The 17710-nt window shown below is 54.6% G+C and overlaps 4 protein-coding genes across 4 annotated transcripts; all 4 read left to right on the forward strand.

Moving 5' to 3' along the window:
• Positions 1 to 3798: 3798 nt before the first annotated feature.
• MAM_01156 (DHHC zinc finger membrane protein) lies at positions 3799 to 5117 on the forward strand (the record flags this gene model as incomplete). The annotated part of the gene is made up of 3 exons (XM_040819955.1): positions 3799 to 3904; positions 3988 to 4428; positions 4498 to 5117. 3 exons carry the CDS (start codon positions 3799 to 3801, stop codon positions 5115 to 5117), a joined length of 1167 nt encoding a protein of 388 aa, XP_040681443.1.
• Positions 5118 to 5898: 781 nt separating this feature from the next.
• MAM_01157 (uncharacterized protein) lies at positions 5899 to 8331 on the forward strand (the record flags this gene model as incomplete). Its single annotated transcript, XM_040819956.1, has 7 exons — positions 5899 to 6073; positions 6231 to 6348; positions 6481 to 6548; positions 6588 to 6737; positions 6794 to 7171; positions 7237 to 7886; positions 7975 to 8331. The coding sequence occupies 7 exons, from the start codon at positions 5899 to 5901 to the stop codon at positions 8329 to 8331; spliced, it is 1896 nt and encodes a 631-aa protein (XP_040681444.1).
• Positions 8332 to 10786: 2455 nt separating this feature from the next.
• MAM_01158 (lactam utilization protein lamB) lies at positions 10787 to 11625 on the forward strand (the record flags this gene model as incomplete). The annotated part of the gene is made up of 2 exons (XM_040819957.1): positions 10787 to 10858; positions 10918 to 11625. The coding sequence occupies 2 exons, from the start codon at positions 10787 to 10789 to the stop codon at positions 11623 to 11625; spliced, it is 780 nt and encodes a 259-aa protein (XP_040681445.1).
• An 829-nt stretch (positions 11626 to 12454) lies between these two features.
• Positions 12455 to 16245, forward strand: MAM_01159 (acetyl-/propionyl-coenzyme A carboxylase alpha chain; the record flags this gene model as incomplete). The annotated part of the gene is made up of 2 exons (XM_040819958.1): positions 12455 to 12669; positions 12744 to 16245. The coding sequence occupies 2 exons, from the start codon at positions 12455 to 12457 to the stop codon at positions 16243 to 16245; spliced, it is 3717 nt and encodes a 1238-aa protein (XP_040681446.1).
• Between the last annotated feature and the right edge of the window lie 1465 nt (positions 16246 to 17710).

Raw genomic sequence — 17710 nt, forward strand, 5'->3', positions numbered from 1 at the left:
CATTAAAGGCAGCTTTAGCACAATTAGTAGGAAGCTTATAAGGCAGCAATAAAATAATAATCTCTAAATATATACTTTATAATATCTTTAAGTATAATTTCCTAGTAAATTTAATTAAAGGTATAAGCTCTATAATACTTATATCTTAATAATAGTTACTTTATAATAATAAAAAAAGCTTTATAAAGGATATTACTATAAACTTAGTTTACTGTTATTTACTTTCTCTTCCTCGACAGCTGCACAGACGTCGGCAGCTGTGAGACAGGCGCCCGCCCAACAAACAAGACGCTTAGGACTCAGGAGCTCCACCAGACCGCATTACGCAGCCTCACCGGCATTGATAATAAAGAGGTTCCCTCCCCAGGACCCCATCGGGCTCGTTGCAGCACGCAGTTCGCGCTGACTTGGTCAGTCAACCTGGTCAAAAAGAATGGTGCCGGGGCCTCACCCTTCATCATCAGAAAGCGCCGGCCTGGGCTATCAGCTGCCTGAAAACACTTCACATTTCGCACACCTCTGCATGGTCCGCAACACCCCGCCGTCGTCCGCTGTTTGTTATCACGCAGCAGGGGTGCTAAGCGTTGGCTCCGCACAGTTCAGAGTCCAGACAATGGAGGGAAAGAAGAGAAAGAAAAAGGTCCATCTGCCAACAGAAAGAGGGAGCGTTATCGATTTTTTATTCTTTCAAAATTCCCTTCTTAACCCCTGTCAGTACAGCATCTACCAAGAGAAGGCTGTATTTTGCTACTTTGTCCTGCTCTTCCAATCTGTGGTTCATCCGGTGGTGCGCCGGACCCTCGACCGTTGAGTCGAAAGGGTACGTCACGGACAAGGTGCCCTCGGCTTGTTCGTCTGGCACCATAGCGTAGGTGAGCGAAGATGTAGCCCATCTCCCGCTCTAGGTCGAGTTTAGCTCGGACCATGACAGAATCTACAAGTTGGGCCGTCGGTATTCTTGCTGCCTTTCGGTAGCAAGAGAACATCTTTAGGTTGTACTTTTTAAATAGAAGCTAACCTTTTAGCGCAAGTTTACCGCATAATGTAGCATAAGCCTTTGTTTACCTCTATTGAAATTTTACTTGCAATGTATTTAGCCGGCAAAAAGCCTATATATTTGCCTAGAAACCCTAATTTCAGCAATACCTTGCATAATTTTACTGTTCTTCTTTCTTTACCAAGACTTGTAAAGGTCCAGGCCATGCCCAGCATTACCACAGCATGTCGAGGCTCAAGAGCTCATGAGATGTGAGGGCTTTAAATATTACGTTCGTGATACAGTTATCGAATCGAGGCTGAATCATCAGCAGTCAAACTCCAAGGTCCCCAGGCTCAAGAGGTCCTATACACGCAGGGCAAAAGGCTGCTTGGACTGAGGCGGCTGCCACTTCCCTGTGTTGGGCTCGAGGTCCTAGGCTTTCATCATGACCTAGTCATGTCTCCCTGCAACGATCTGGTCGAATGCTCTCAAGGTTTAACAGATTAGCCCAATCCCTTAGTTGTGGCCTCTCGGCGCAACACCTGAGCCGGTGGAAACAAACGAATACCGAATTCACGGGGCCGGCACGCAGACAACATGTCAAGACAACTTGTATATTGCAGTGGCACATAAAGGAGCGTGGACAAGGCAGACTATGGAAACAGAAGAGACGAAATTCCAGCCACAACGCTCGCTCAATGTCCTGACATCGCCATCATCCCACGACGTGAGCCGTATCTCTATTCCTAGCGAGCTCTATTCCGTCGATCCATCAAAAGAATCCCAAGCTGGCTAAAAACAAACAAACAGACAGGAATCAAAGGGGGCAAGAAAATCAAAACAAAGAAGAGTCGGATTGCTGAATCGAGACGGCACTTTCGCAATCAGCGTTAAAATGCTGCCGGTAAAGCTTCATCTCGACGTAGAGCCGGGATTGGTATGGAACCGGCCCGCTGCTGTACCGTTGACGTCGTGGCAGATCGTGCCTCATGGTGGTGTAGGGTTGACCGCGTATTGGCGTGGTATTGGTTCATGGTGGAGTTTGAGACATCCAGCGCCTTTTCTTAGCGACCGTGAGGAATCTCGTCGGTAGAGATACGGCAATATTCGCACCTTGCGTGCGAGCAGTCCAAGCAGGCTGGCGTGGTGAGGCAGAGCCACACCGCACGACCGCACCTGCAGCAGCGCCAGGAGTACTGGACGATGTACGTGATCTCACGGGTGGTGTTCTCATGGGCCATGGTGATAATCACGGGAGGATTGATGATGTGCTTTTGAAAAAAGACCTTCAAGACTCGGGATGAAGGAGAATTGGTGGTGTAGTACTATTGCTTGCTATGCTTGGCCTGAGTTGCTGGTGGTTCGGGTGTCATGATCAAAAGAGACTCTACGGGTGACAACTTGACAACCTTATATACTCGAATCTAAACGAAGCAAAAACCTCACGATGCCCCCGACCGTCGAGTGTCACTCGACATGTCCATCGTGTAGCGGTACATCATAATGAGGCTGCTCAAACTGCACAGCACCGGCTATGCCCTCGGTGCAAGAGGCAACTGTCGCAGCGAAGCACGACGGGTGCTGAAGCACCCAATAGGAATCTTGAGGTATTGTGTACTCTGCGCTCGGCAACGTGTTCACATCACCGAAACTGACTGCGGTCTCAAAACAACGGCACAAGCAATGACGGGAGAACGCCAAGGGCTTCGCCTTCGAATGACTGATTGGCCATTATGAGTTGAGCCAACACAAGTGCCTCATCATAGTGCGCTAGACAGCCCTTGACCGGTTGATGACGAGTAGCCGCGGAGCCGACACAATTGTGCTCTCGTGATGGCGCTGCGCGGCAAAAAAGAGGCATCGTACTGGTTCCAAAGGCGATCACCGGGGTGTGGACTACGCTGTCAATATAGGGCTGTCTAGACCCGCGTTAGTTGGATGCTGACGATGCTACACCGTCACGATGAATGGAGGAACCAAGAGAATAAATGACTTGCAGTTTGACTGCTCTTGCGCATAAGTGGATTGGGCACTTGCACGTGGTCATTCCAATTGCGGTACCGCTGCGGCGGTGATGACGCAGGAGGGAAGATCAGGGCGCCCCAGAGGAAACAAGCAAATTTTCTAAATGCATGTCCTCAAGCCTCCTCAGCAGTAAAGTGACGGAGGTGATGAGAGCACCGCAGAACGAGGTCTTGGGGCGAACTGGGCGCACTCAAGGGGGCGTGAGCCGGCGTGCGATCCTTGTTCAGCCTCATCTTTACAGATTCTGGAAGGCGTCCGGTGTCCGGCTACTTTCAAAGTGAGCTGTAACAAGCGGTAGAATAAGGTATCGGGAAGACACGGATGTTGAGGACCAGGGTAGTCGGTGACGGCTCATGGTTGATGGGTTTGTGTTTCTTTGGGGCTTGAGGCGATTGATTGTCGGCCACTTCCGATGCTCTGCACCCAGACTGTCATTTATGAAGCCGAGGCTGGGAAGAACACGAGACGAGGGAATGACAAGAGCTCTGGTGTAGTCGCAACCCACGACCTGGTCCTGGGTTGACGGCCAATCCCGACGGAGATGACAAAGGAAACAATCGAAGCCGAGGACGGGCGCTGAAGTCGCTCGGGGCCGAACGTGCAATTTTGAGATGCCTTTGGGAGTGGGGCTGTGCAGCTAGCTCCTGCAGTGCACCGCCACAAACAAGCCAACGTGCCAGCCTCCGGGTGCCGCCTTACATCATCGTCAATTGACTCTCCCATCCCATCTCGCAGCTTCAGTTTCCTTCGCGCGTCCACATCTCGCGGGTCGCCATGCCGCTGTAGCGCGTGAAATGCCTGATACTCGCGCCATCAAGCGTTGGAATTTCCGCATCATCCCCGTACTGATAGTCGGCGTCTTTGGTGTCGCGGCGTATGCCGTCGTCGGTCGACTCTGCGGTGAGCGTCCATGCCCATGTCTCTCTTCCAGGTCTGACGGCCGTCGGCACACTCAGTGGTAAACTGACTTGAACCTGTGCCAGTGGAAAATATATTACGCGCCCAAGGCAAAACCGGTCTTGCTGCCGGTCTCTTGGTGCTGTTCTTTCCGCTGTACATACTCACCCTCGTCTCGTACGCCCGAGTCTTCTTCGCCGTCCAGCTAGACCCGGGCCTTGTCCCCCTCGCGAATGGTGCCGACCGCGACGAACCTGGCGAGAAGCGTCGCCATTCTCGATTGAGGCATGCCAGGGATGCCGAGGAACCCCCTTGGGCCCCGCCCGACTCGAGTCCCGACAGCCCCGGGTTGGAAGCCTTTTACAGCAAAGACGTGTTTGCGTGCGAGGCCGACGGTCGGCCCAAGTGGTGCTCGGAATGCCGGCAGTGGAAGCCCGACCGCGCACACCATTCTCGCGAACTGGGCCGGTGTGTGAGGAAGATGGATCATCTCTGTCCCTGGGTAGGCGGCATGGTGTCAGAAACCTGTAGGTTTTGCGCGGTCCTCGTCAGACATGCAGCGCCGCGAGGAGACGTGGCTAACTCGGCGTCCCCAGCCTTTAATTTTTTTACTCAGTTTACCTTTTACACCGCCTGTCTCTGCGCTCTGTGCGGTGCCATCTCCGTGTATTGCCTCGTCAAGAACCTCGACTCTGGTAACATCGTCGTCGACGGCTGGGTCATCGCCATCATTGCCATATCCTCCATCTTCGGCCTCTTCTCTTTCGGCATGACGCTCACAGCCGGACACTACATCTTGACCAACATCACCAACATTGACATGCTGCGAAGGAGGCAGACGTTCAACCTGGCCGTTCGAATCCCACGAGGGACACCGCCGTCGCCGAAATACCAGACCATAACCTACCCATTGCTGCCGACCGCAGCGGGCGCAACCATGCCCGTCCAAGCAGACTACGCTTCGGCCTCGGCTTCCGCGCGCGACCAAGACGCATTCCGCACGTTCGCCATTTTGAAGACAGAACCGTACGAAAATCCATGGCATCTCGGGTTCTGGGAAAACTGGAAGTCCGTAATGGGCAACAAACCCTCGGAGTGGTTCCTGCCCATCAGACACTCCCCATGCTGCAATCACGACAGCGTGCACAGTGACTATCCGCTGGGACCCCTTCTCGACGAACTGAGGAAGCGCTACGAACTGCCCGACGATAAGTAATTCTCCTCAAGGGAGTGTCTAGATGTATTACCCGACGTATGCCTTGGGCGGTGGTTGGTTGTGCAAATGCTGCGAAGGCTTGTTTCTCAGCGTCTGGGGTCGCGTTGTTGGGTGCAGAGGAGTTTGGCGTGATTCTGACGGGCTGGGCGGGATGCCCATGTGCTTGCTAGTTAGACACTGTATACATCATATTTTGGTAGTTTATATCCGATATTGTTCCATTGTTGGGGGTCTGGACCAACAGCGTTGGTAGTTGGTGGTGCAAGCCTCGAGCGCACCGGACTTGTCGTCTAAACGCACGCCATGAGCAAAGGAGAAAGGAGAGCCGTGATGGGACATGCTCCTCCGTCTTACGACTGGATCTGGTCATGGCCGTAGGCGTGGCCGTACCCGCAGAGTCTCAGTCCAGTCTCCGTCTCCGACGTTGCAGAAACGCCGAGACAAGGTCGTTCGTCGACGGCGTCCCATTTGACCATTCGATATCCGGCATCGCCCCTTCCCTTGTCCAGACTTCAGACTCCAGACTCCAGATGCCGGATTCCAGAGTCTGGCTGCAAACTCAAACCGCCCATGAGGCCCATCCATCTGGCCGACATGAAGCCAAATCTGGGCATTGAGGCCCATTTGCCCATTCCAACTCGTCTGAGCTGTTGTCACGGCTACGCCAGATGGTCACACGTCTGCTTCATGCTGCCTCGTCGTCTCGGTCGCGGTTGGAGGAAGCGCTCCCGATTGCCGTTCTTTGTCGATTGACTCGGCCGATGCATGCATAGGATACAAGATGCACGGGCGCAGTGCAGCCGACATCATGTTGGAGGGCGACGGCCATGACCATGGTCAACAGCGGCACGAGAAGCTGCGCATCCTCGGCAGCCCGCTTGTCCGCCGGGCAGACAGACTTGGTCGCCGCGGCCAAACTGGCTCGCCCAGCTGGCGTCCCTTCGAGGATGGCCACAGTGAGTCCGACGACGACGACGAGGACCAGCACGGCCATGGGACGACAGCCTGCCGCAGTTCCAACGAGTGTGTTGCCTCCCCCCCTCGCCAGAGTCCAGACAGACTCATGGGACGCCGGCATCCTTGCTTACTCCAGTTGACATCGACAGCATCAAGAGCCAACGCTCCTCGAAATATTCTACGATCTCTTCTTCTCGGCCAGCTATAATGTCTTTTCCGATACCCAAAAAGTCACCGACGACGCCAAATTCAAAGTCTCGATTGGATATTTCTGGTTCGTGTGTCCCAAGCCTGCAGTCCACCGTCATGCAAAGCAAGTCAAAAAAGGGAAGAGGAAAAAAATGAAAAAAAAAATGGAAGGAAATCAAAAGAACAAAGAAACCGCTAACCATGTCCACGACGGCAGCTTGTTGTGGCTGACCTGGTTCCAAGTTGCGCTGTACGACGTCCGCTACGCCACGGATAGCATTTTTGGTAGGCCTCGAGTTCCCGTCCAGTTGCACTGATTTGCAGACCTTTGTCAAGCGTCCACGTTTCTGATCAAAGCCGATACGCCAGCTCGCGCAACGAGGGCCATTCAACTCGGCGTCCTGGTCGGCTTCGTGGTTGTGGCGCCAAAATTCAACCCCAACGACCAAGATCTCAACACGATGCGAGCCATGTGTAAGTCGAATCCGTTCGCCGACATGCCCTGGCTCCGGGCTAACCTGCCGCCGCAGCTCTCATTCTCTGCATCTCGCGGACATGCCTAGCCATCGAGTACGCGTCGACGCTGTGGCATGTGCGAAGATACAAAAAGGCCCGTACGCCGCTGTGCCTGCAAATTGCGCTCCATGCCGCGGCCTCGGCCGTCTATCTCGGCATCACTTTTCGCTTTACAAGGGAGAAGCAGAGCAGGGTGTACAGGACGTGGTACTTTATCGCCGGTGCCGAAGCCCTCGTCAGCATTTTGCTGTCCAATCTCTCTTCCGCCGTCAGCCTCACCAAGACGCATATCATGAAGCGACTGACACTCCTGACCGTCATGATCATGGGCGAAGGCATCGAACAGCTCGCCAAGGAAGTCGTGACCATTGTGAGGAATCCAGATGCATGGGGTACGTCCAACAGTCTCCTGGGAACCAAGACCCGTGCGGCCTCGTTCTCACGACTCTTCTCTCAGATTCCACGACGGTTGGTCTCGTGACGGCTGGTGCCACGACCATTTACTTGGTGCTGCTGGTGTATTTTGACTGGTTGAGGTCGTCGTTCCATCTTCCCCGCCTCCGCCAGCAGCTCTGGACGTGCTTGCACTTGCCCTTCCACCTCGCGCTGGTCTTGTTCATGCAAGCCTTCACACAGTATCTCCTATGGTCCAAGATTATAAACCAGGAAAAGCGGTTGGTCGACATTGCCGATCCAAACGACGACGCTCGCATGCTGACCAGCGCAGGGGTCCGAGATTCCTTGAACGCCTCAGTTCGGGCTTTCTTCCAAGATTACCCGCCCAAGATTTCTAGCACATTTGAAACCGTCAACTATGCCTTGAACAACATCACAACGATATCCGACAGTTTCTGGCCTTTGGTCGAAAACGGCTCCGTGCCGGCCAACTGGAGCCTCGCGCCGCCGGGACACGCACAAGACTTGGCGACACTCGGCAGCACTTTTCTTGCCTTGCTCTACTCCATGAGCAACGCTCTGTTTGGGGCATTTGGCATTGACTCGGAGAATGATGTCTCCAAGAAGAACCCCGAAGCCGCCGACGAGGTCAAGGACGGCGGATACCAGATGCTGGTACAGGACAAGACGATGAACCGGTATAGGCTGGTGGTACGCGACATGAGCCTTCTCCCCCTTCACAAGTGAATCGTGAGCTCAAAGACTTGGCTCGTTGCTTACCGGTTCCTCCGTCTGACAGTTTGCGTACGGTTACATAGCCGGTGGATGTACAATCGTCCTCATGGTTGCTCTCAGCATCATCGTGCGGAACACCCCGTCTACGCCGTGGCCGCTCGCACGCCTTGCCATTATTCTCCTCTTGGGTCTGGGCACCGGCCTGGTCGCCACCTTGTGGTACAACGAGAACGGACTCGAGGCTTTCCTGTCGTCGCCGTGGGTCATGCCGGCCCTCACATTCGTCTGGGCCGTGATTCTGATTTTGACACACACCAACGGCCGCGGAATCAAGCGTTGTAAACGCCGCTCCCGGCGCCGCAGAATCATTACCTCGTCGCCAGAGGAGGCTGCCGTGGCAATGGCACCCTCTCCGCATTAGAGCCAAGGGCCGAAAAAGAATGCTGCCTGTGGCCGCGGCTCCGGTACAGAGCCGCAAGCGCAGGGCTCTCATCATCCAGATAGTGGCGGGCGAAATGGGCAGCAGGATGAATAATAATCACGAGCGAGTTTCGACAGGCATGTTTTAGCGGTCCGTCCGTTCTGTAGAAGACAGAGTCCGAGTTTTGAGCAGATGGGTTACGGAATATGGGACAACAACAACATGTAGATGTATATAGGGTGGAAAGAATACACTACAGATGGGGGGTTTATATGAGCATTTCTGCCATTTCACAAGTTAAAATGTACGTATTGGCATGTATGGCAAGTGACAAGAGCTGTGAGTGATGACAGGGGTTGGAGTAGTACCTGGGTCCAAATATACTATAACATCTCGATCAAGGTCCTTGGTTTTCAACGACCCGTATTTACGCGGCGAGTCTTGTGCCCGACGTCTCGCCACCTTGGCCCTTGTGTCATGTCCGTGTGACGGCTCCCAAGACCTATTTTAATTTTTTCGCGATTCGATTTTTACAGTTGTTAAACATACAAACCTTTAACAATATCAAGGCTAATTACCTTGGTCAAAGTATTTTTGTTCTAGTAGACTTGAGGACTGGGCTGCTTCTGTGCAACCATCACTTGACGAAGTGCTGTTTCTTTGATGGCTTGAATGAAAAATTGCACCAGCAAAGATTTTGAAACCCCAAAAAGGGAAAAACTGGAACCAACTTGCGAAAGAAACCCGTCAGCCACCTCTAATGCCAAGAAACCGCGTTGTTCGCAGAAGCCTCTACAGGCTCCTCCCATGGAAGCCGACTTGTCGGCAGCGAAGCACAGAGACACGAGGCCTCAGCTTGATCCTCAGTCATTCAGGTCAGGTTACACGCCGAGCCGTCTCCTTGTATGTAGCCCTTGGTCCAAGTCTTGGCCGGTGGCTGAAAGACTGGCGTGCTAATGCTCTCAGACAAGTCGCCTAATGGCAATGCGGCTTAGAAATCAACTCACACGCCACTCTGTTTCCTTAAAGCCACGAGATGGATGCATGGCTTAATATTGACGCCTGCAGTCGAGAAGCCAAGCCGAGGAACTAGCCATGAAAAAGGATCCGGATGATGCGGCGGCATTCAAAGCGCCAAGATATTCAGCTTGACAGTGGTGGATGGTCCCTTGAACTACAATGTTCTCTGAGAAAATGGAGCAAGTGTCACACCGTGACACTTTCACCAGGGCTACGACCACAAGACTAGGCCTTATCGATGTCCCGGCCAATGCGTGGATGCGAAGCATTACGCCGTGGCTGCCGCCGTTGGACCGAACGATATTTCGGCCATGACCAGGCTGCATCGGACCGTCTTGGAGCCAGCAAGGCTGCGTGATGCCCTCAACGGCGACGCGCGGCGCGCCCGGCTGGCATTGAAGTCAGGTCAACGCCAACTCGAGGGCTTATTGTTGGAGGACTCGAAGCTCATGGCGGCGAACCAATTCAAAGCTTGCAAACTTAACACACTTGCGGATTACGCTGCCCACCACATGCAGCCCTCAATCCCAATGGGAGCAGGCATGGCGGCAGTCTCCGAGGTTCTATCGGGCCGAAAGCCGGCCGATGCCGGTGACAAGGTTAGTCGGCTGTAGACGGCAAATAGTAGTTGGGCTCCGGAAAGCGAGTGGGTCCCAGCCGGCAGACCGGGGCCGAGGCCGGGAGTAAAAGCCGGGCCACGTCGGCCTCCTCCGCCCGTTGCGGCAAACAGGCATTGACGTCATGTCATATTGACGACTCAGGGTATGTGCGCGCCGAGTCAGATTATCATTTTAAAGGATCGAAAGGAGCTTTGCCACGCCTCCCAGCTGCAATTAGAAGCGGCCAAAGGAGAGTTGTGCCAAATTACTTGGTACTACGCCAAAGGGGAAAAAAAAGGGAGGGCGGGGGCTTGATACGACAAAATCAGCCTTGGCGATACATGGGAATCGAGTCTTTTGCTGCAAGCCCTAATCATCGTGATCAAGCCCTTGTTGCACCCGCCCCGGAGCCTTGGCTTTTCAGTCGGCCCAGCTTCTCTTTTGACTCCCGAGATTTCAGAGTGAGGCCTTATCCTGACCACGTAACATCGCGCAAGACACAGGATCTGCAACTCTTTGTGGACGTCATTCTCTACCCAAAACAGTTTCCTATTGCATAAATGTCGCCCCAATGTCGCATTGTTCCACAGTTTTCCCCGATGCGCCAATGTCCTTTCCGTCTCTTTCCTTTCCTTCCCCAACTCTGTACCACAGCACGCTCCTCCACGTCGTCAGTCTGACCGGTCGTGACAAACGTGGCATGCGATCAAAACAACTCTCCCAGCAATTCAATTCATGATAAATTCGGCGTCTTCACGGTGACGTCAAGCGCCAAGCCCGGCCAATACCGCACTGTTGCGCTCCGTTTGATTCGTATCATCCTTCCCACCAGCACTATGGCGTCGGGGTTGGCCCAAAAATATGAAATAAATGCCGACATAGGGGAGGGCTTCGGGCGGTGGAGGATGGTGAGCTCTGCACAGCCCAGCGCCGCCCCGAGCCTCTCTTGACTGACACGAACATCCAGGGCCCCGACGAGGAGCTGATACCGCTCATTGACGCCGCAAACGTCGCCTGCGGATTTCACGCCGGCGACCCGTCCATCATGCTCAAGACGGTCCGCCTCTGCAAAAAACACAACGTCAGGGTGGGCGCGCACCCCGGGCTGCAAGATCTCTTCGGCTTCGGTCGGAGGAAGATTGAAGTCGACCCCGGAGACATGTGTGCCATGGTTCTCTACCAGGTCGGCGCTCTCAAGGCCATGCTGGACGCAGAGGGCCTCGAACTGTCGCACGTCAAGCCGCACGGCGAATTGTTCTTTTACATGCAGAGAGACCGGGAGATAATGAGGGCGGTTTTGGAAGCCTGCGCTCCGTTCCGGGTCCCCGTCTATGCCTGCCAAAACCCAGAACAAGAGGCCATGTGTGCCGAGATGGGCATCGCCTTTCAGGGCGAGCTATATGTCGACATTGACTATTCGCCAGAGGGAAGGCTTGTTCCCGTGTCGCAGTCTCACCCCGTCACGCCGGAGTTATGTTACGGGCGCGTTGTCGCTGCGACCACGGCCGACACTGGCAGGGACATTGATGGGACGCAGTTCACATTCGGGTTTCAAGGCAAGCCCTTTAGCATCTGCCTACACTCTGACGCACCAACCGTGTTACAGAACGCCAGGATGGTGCGCAGGGCCGTTGATGAAGTGAACAAAGTCAAGTTTTCTGTGGGACTGAATTAGCCCCCAACCGCTACATGAGACGGTCGGTATGAGATTGGAAAACAGCACGTGCGCTGATGCAAACTTTCCATGCCTTCAGCCATCGCCCGGAATGAGAAGTGTTGTGGTCGTATTCACATACACAACGAGATATGTGAAGCTTCCTTTGTGCTAAGGGCCGTGGCAACGGAGCTTGCAGCTATAGCCCGTTTGAGCTATAATAACAATCCTGGGTATTAAATGCCCTTGATTTCCCCCGAGGCCTACATGACCGAACCATGTCTATTCATACTACGCTGAATCATGCCGCACGTCTCGTGATTCCAGCCCTCGTGTGACGGTGTGACGTCTTTTGTTGGCCCGCAGGCCAGGGGCATCCGTCTTCATCAACCGACAGCGTCTGTACCGGGCCAAATACGCAGATATGCCTGACGTAACGCAGCCTTGCGGACAGGCGGGGAAATAGCACGGCATCGAATATGTTGAGATCATCGCCTCTGACTTGCGACCCTGCGGCAGTATTGCCTGGGACGGCTCAAGGTTAGCTCAATGCCGTGTTACACCAGATTGTCCACAGGCCTCTCTTGCAATCTTCAAGGTCGTAGACCCGGTGGATCAACGTGATACTTTCTACCCCTCAGTAGTATTGAGTGTCGAGCAACCCCGCGATGTTGCAGGATGTTCTTTGAATCTCACCTGATTGATGACTCCCTAGGGGTAGGCTACGTGGTCGAATACCATGCCTTTTATGTCATAGAACTAGGACTTCCTTGCTCGTGCCAAGTGCTAATTCTCGTCTCGATACGCAGCTCCTTCCCTCCTTCTCTCCCGTATTCTAGTATCCGTCGCCATGGGAAGCATCGAGTCGACTTCGCTGCGCAACATCCGCAAAGTCCTGATAGCCAACAGGGGCGAGATTGCCGTGCGATGCATCAAGGCCTGCAGGGAACTGCGTGTCCACAGCATCGCCATATTCACAAATTCTGACGCAACCTCTCTACATGTCACGTTGGCCGATCAGGCCGTGTTGCTGCCGGGAGACGACGGCACTGCCTACACAGACGGGTAAGCTCTCGCACACCAGTTCCATCACACTCCACGTATCGGCAAAGAAAATCACATGACTGAGTACCGCCCAGCAAGGCTATTTTGGAGATTTGCAAAAAAGCCGGTGCGGATGCCGTCTTGCCCGGATACGGCTTCCTGAGCGAAAATGCCGACTTCGCCAGTGCCGTTTCAGCGGCCGGCCTCGTCTTTGTCGGTCCCTCATCGGCGTCCATCAAGGCCATGGGCCTCAAGCACGAAGCCAGAGCCATTTCTGAGGCCGCAGGCGTCCCCGTCATCCCGGGCACTCCGCTTCTGGCGTCTGCCGCAGAGGCCGTCGAGGCTGCGAGGAGCTTGGGTTTTCCAGTGATGCTCAAGGCAACCGGCGGGGGCGGCGGCATGGGATTGCACGCTTGCCATACCGAGCACGAAGTCGACAAGGGCTTTGCCATGGTTCAGAGCCGCGCGATCACGCTCTTCAAAAACGGCGGCGTCTTCTTGGAGAAGCACTACCCGAACTCGCGCCACGTCGAGGTCCAGGTGGCAGGCAACGGGGAGGTCGTCGTGGCGTTGGGAGAGCGCGAGTGCTCGCTACAGCGGCGACACCAGAAGGTGATTGAAGAATGTCCCAGCCCCTTTGTTGAGAGGCATCCCGGCCTCCGCGAGAGGATGCTCCAGGCCGCCACCACTTATGCGTCGCAGCTCAAGTACAAAAGCGTGGGCACTGTCGAGTTCCTCGTCGACGACGACACGGCCGGTTTCTTCTTTCTCGAAATGAACACGAGGCTGCAGGTCGAACACGGCATCACCGAGCTGTGCTACGGAGTCGACCTCGTCCATCTGATGCTGCAGCAGGCCGACTACGAGCGGGGAGGCCAGCCGGGGCTGCCTTCGGACATTCTCATGGGCCTTGGGAGACGTCCACCCCTGGGATCGGCTATCGAGGCCCGAGTCTATGCCGAAGTGCCGCTGCGCGACTTTGCTCCCAGCCCTGGTGTCTTGCAGCTCGTCCACTGGCCTGAGGGCGACGGTGTCCGAGTCGACACATGGGTTCGAAGCGGCCAGCGGATCACGCCTCTTTACGATCCTTTGATCGGTAAGATCATGGTCCACAGTCGTCATGGCCGGGCTGCCGCTCTATCGAAACTGGCCGCGACGCTTGCCGATACCACTCTTCAGGGAACCCAGTCCAACTTGGAATATCTAGCCAGAATCGTCGATTCAGACATCTTCCTCACCGGGAATACCTTGACAAATTCTCTTGCGACCCTCAAGTTTGAAAGCTGCTCCGTTCAGGTCTTGCGTCCTGGCGTGTTCACAACCATCCAAGACTACCCGGGCCGCGTTGACGTGGGACATGGAGTGCCTCCGGGCGGTCCTATGGACAATCTCAGTGGTCGAGTGGCGAACAGCCTAGTAGGGAACGATTTTGGCGTTGAGATTTTGGAAGTGACGCTGGCCGGGCCAGAATTGCTTTTTCATGAGGCAGCCGTCGTTGCGGTTTGTGGCGCCGAGCTGCCTGTCACCGTCAACAATGGCCCTCGACCCATGTGGTCCAGGTTCGTTGTCAACAAGGGTCAGATACTCAAGTTGGGAAAAGTCTCCGGAAAAGGCACCCGGGCCTATCTTGCTGTCAGGGGCGGGTTTCCCCAGATTCCTAGATTCCTTGGCTCCAAGTCCACCGCCCCTGAGCTTGGCTTCGGCGGTGTCCAAGGCAGAAAACTACAGGCCCACGACATTCTTGCTCTCACCGCCGAGTCTAAGATTTGGGCGGCAGCGGCCACTCCCTTGTCGCTGCCGTCGAGGGCCGTACCAGACTTTGCAGTTACGAGCCTATTCTGTATGGACGGGCCGTTTGGTTCCGACGATATCCTAACTGCTGAAGGAAGCAAGACTCTATATGAAACTAGATGGGCAGTCAGCCACAGCAGCAGCCGAAGCGGTATACGTCTGGAAGGGCCACGGTTGAAGTGGGCTCGGGCCTCGGGCGGCGGTGGGGGATCTCACCCGTCCAACGTGTTCGAGTACGGATATCCCAACGGCGGAGTCAACTTCACCGGCGAGTCACCCATCATTTTCGCGCATGACCGCCCGGATCTAGGCGGATTCGTCTGCCCAGCCACAGTTTGTTCCGCCGAGATGTGGAAAGTCGGCCAACTCAAGGCCGGAGACAAGGTACAACTTCGTCCCGTGTCTTTTGAGGCTGCGCTGGAGCTCGCGCGAAAGAAGGACGAGTACCTCGAAGCTGTCGTCCGGTACACACGAGGAAGTGGCTTTCCAATACCCTCGCTGGACGTTGAGCTCAGAGACGAACCTCGGTGTTCTATCCTCCACCACATCCCATCTTCAGGAAGTCATCCTCGCGTCAGATTTCGCCAAGGGGGCGACACCAGCATCATTGTCGAATATGGCGATCAGCTTCCGGACCTTAGGAACACAGCTTGCGTGCAGCTTCTCGCGAAAGGGCTGTCCGCCGCAGACCTGAGTAGCGTACGGGGCGAGCCCTGTTTCGCCACACTGACCGTACGGTTCGATCCGTCCCTCACGGAGCGGTCAAAGCTTCTAGAACACCTTGTGCAGCTCGACAGCCAAATCGGAGAAGCCACAGGCATCAAGATACCCGCTCGACAAGTGCGTCTTCCAGTATGCTTTGACCACCCATCGCTCGGGGAGTCTGCTAAGCGATACATGGAGAGTATTAGACCCTCAGCAGCATACATGCCAGACAATGTAGAGTATCTCCGCAAGAACAACGCTCTGGCCACTCGAGGACATGTCTATGACGCGATACTCAAGGCGCCATGGCTCACCGTGGCTGTTGGCTTCTACGTCGGAACCCCCGTCATGTTTCCTCTTGATCCCTGGCGCGTCTTGAGAGGCCAAAAGTACAACCCGAGCCGGGTGTACACACCGCAAGGCTCGGTTGGACTTGGTGGCTCTCTGGTAGCGATCTATCCTGTGGCTGCCCCAGGAGGGTACCAACTAATAGGTCGGACGTTGGGCGGCTGGGACGCAGCGGGAAATCGTCCTGGGTTCTCGCCATCGCGGCCCTGGCTTTTCAATCACTTCGATCTGGTCACATTTTATGAGGTGTCGCAGGATAAGTATGCCAAGACAGAGCAGGCTTTTGAGGCTGGCTGCTATACCTTTGACATCACCGAGACGACCATCGAGATGGATACATACATTGCGAAATTTGAAGAGGCCGCCGAGAATCCCGAGTTTCAAAGCTGGACACAACGTCGAGACGCGGCATCGCAGGAGATGGGAGAGCTGGAACAGAAGCTTTTCGAGGAGTGGACAATGACCAAGGGGGCAGGTCAAGATGGTGCGGCATCTGAAGATGACCAAGTCGATTCTGGCCAGGCCGTCTGCGTTGAATCCCCAGTCGATGCAAACGTATGGAAAGTCCTAGTCAAGCAGGGTGATATTCTAGAGAAGGGGCAGACTGTGGCTATTCTCGAAGCCATGAAGATGGAAATCAACGTGGTTGTGAGCGACGAGCAGGCAGGCGCCGTGGTGACCAAGATAAGCCAGCCGCCGGGAAGAATTGTAAGGCCTGGGTCCGTGATCTTGCGAGCCAAAAGGCCAGAATGAATATGATGACGTTGGACATAGCAGAGGTATGGAAATAAGGGCATCACGTCGCAAGTTGTATCTTTCTCCGCTCCAGTGTCCGTGGCCCTAACCCTAACCCTAAGCTAGATGCCGCACACGTGGTCTTCAAGCACGCCCCCCCTTCCTCAGTCAGGGCCCATCCCCGCCTCCCACCCCCACACTGCGCCACGTGGAGCCCCTGACGTCAATGTCAATGTCAACGTCAACGCTTGTTCTCTCCTCTCTCGTCATGCACTCGTTTCACTACTATCTTGACCAATGACCAACGCTCGAGTACTGGAACAATTACAGTTCAAAGATCTGTAGAAAAGAGACTTGATTGAGCCAGGTTGCTTAGAGAGGCGCCACATCGGCGGCAGTTTGCAGGATACAGACAGTAAAACCTCTTCCTCATCATGGCTGGCCACGCAAGTAGTCGTTAGTTGTGCACATCTCCTCTGCGCATACTACGGGTTTGGGCGTCCCTGTTGTCTCGTTTTTTTGCTTTTCATGTTCTGCCTGCCTGAAAATTACAGTGTGACGCAATCTCACCATGACCAGTTGGCTCCCCTACAGGGTCCAGGACACCAATTCGACTTCACTCTTGCAGCATGAGCGGTCGGCCGCAGCTCCAAGTCGCTCCCTGCAAGTTCTGCAATGCGAATTTCAAGCGGAAAGAACACTTGGTCCGGCATCTGCGCACCCGTATGCATTGACTTGGTGCCATTGGTTCCTACATTGTTGTGCTGACTTGTAACACTCGACAACGTCCTTTGCGTGTCGTTTGCGTGTTCTTGTGGGCGCGCATGTACTCAAGGCAGTAGGCCATTTCTGCAAGGTAGTTTACACTTGTGTCAACGACTATTGCGCTTATTTGTTACCGCATGTCTGTAGAGACTTGCTCAATCGTCCTCGTCACGACTCTCGCAGTGCTCAAATCGTACTCAGATGCACATGGCAATGGACAGCTGGCCTCTTATACAAGTCAGGAACATACATCATCTATCTGCTACTCTCCTGAGCATGAAGCATCAGTTCTGTCCACAGGGACCAGTTCCAAAGCGATGATATAAGCCGGCACAAAACCTACCGTACGTGAATGAGTAGCCAGCTTGCCGCACTCACTCGTGAAAGCTCGGTTTCTCTGCCTTGGACAGACAATAACGACAACTGGACGAACTAGGCTCGTGAGAAAGAGCGGCACCGAGCCATACTTTCTGCCCACTTCGTCCTGAACGTTCACACGATCTGCTTCAGTGTGCCTCCTCAAATCACCTTCCCAGAGATGAACCTGCCACTTCTGTGCTCGGGGGTAGAGTTCAAAGCCCTCAACTCAACGGCGTCGGCTGCAGAAAGGGCATCATCGCCGCCCCTGTTCGCACACTGCCTCGAACGGCTCCTGTCTGGGAATCCTCTCGAGAAGCCGGCGCCGGCATCGAAATTCGGTAACTATATAATCGTTGAA

Source organism: Metarhizium album (assembly GCF_000804445.1).
Source record: "Metarhizium album ARSEF 1941 chromosome Unknown scaffold_2, whole genome shotgun sequence".
Lineage (NCBI taxonomy): Eukaryota > Fungi > Ascomycota > Sordariomycetes > Hypocreales > Clavicipitaceae > Metarhizium > Metarhizium album.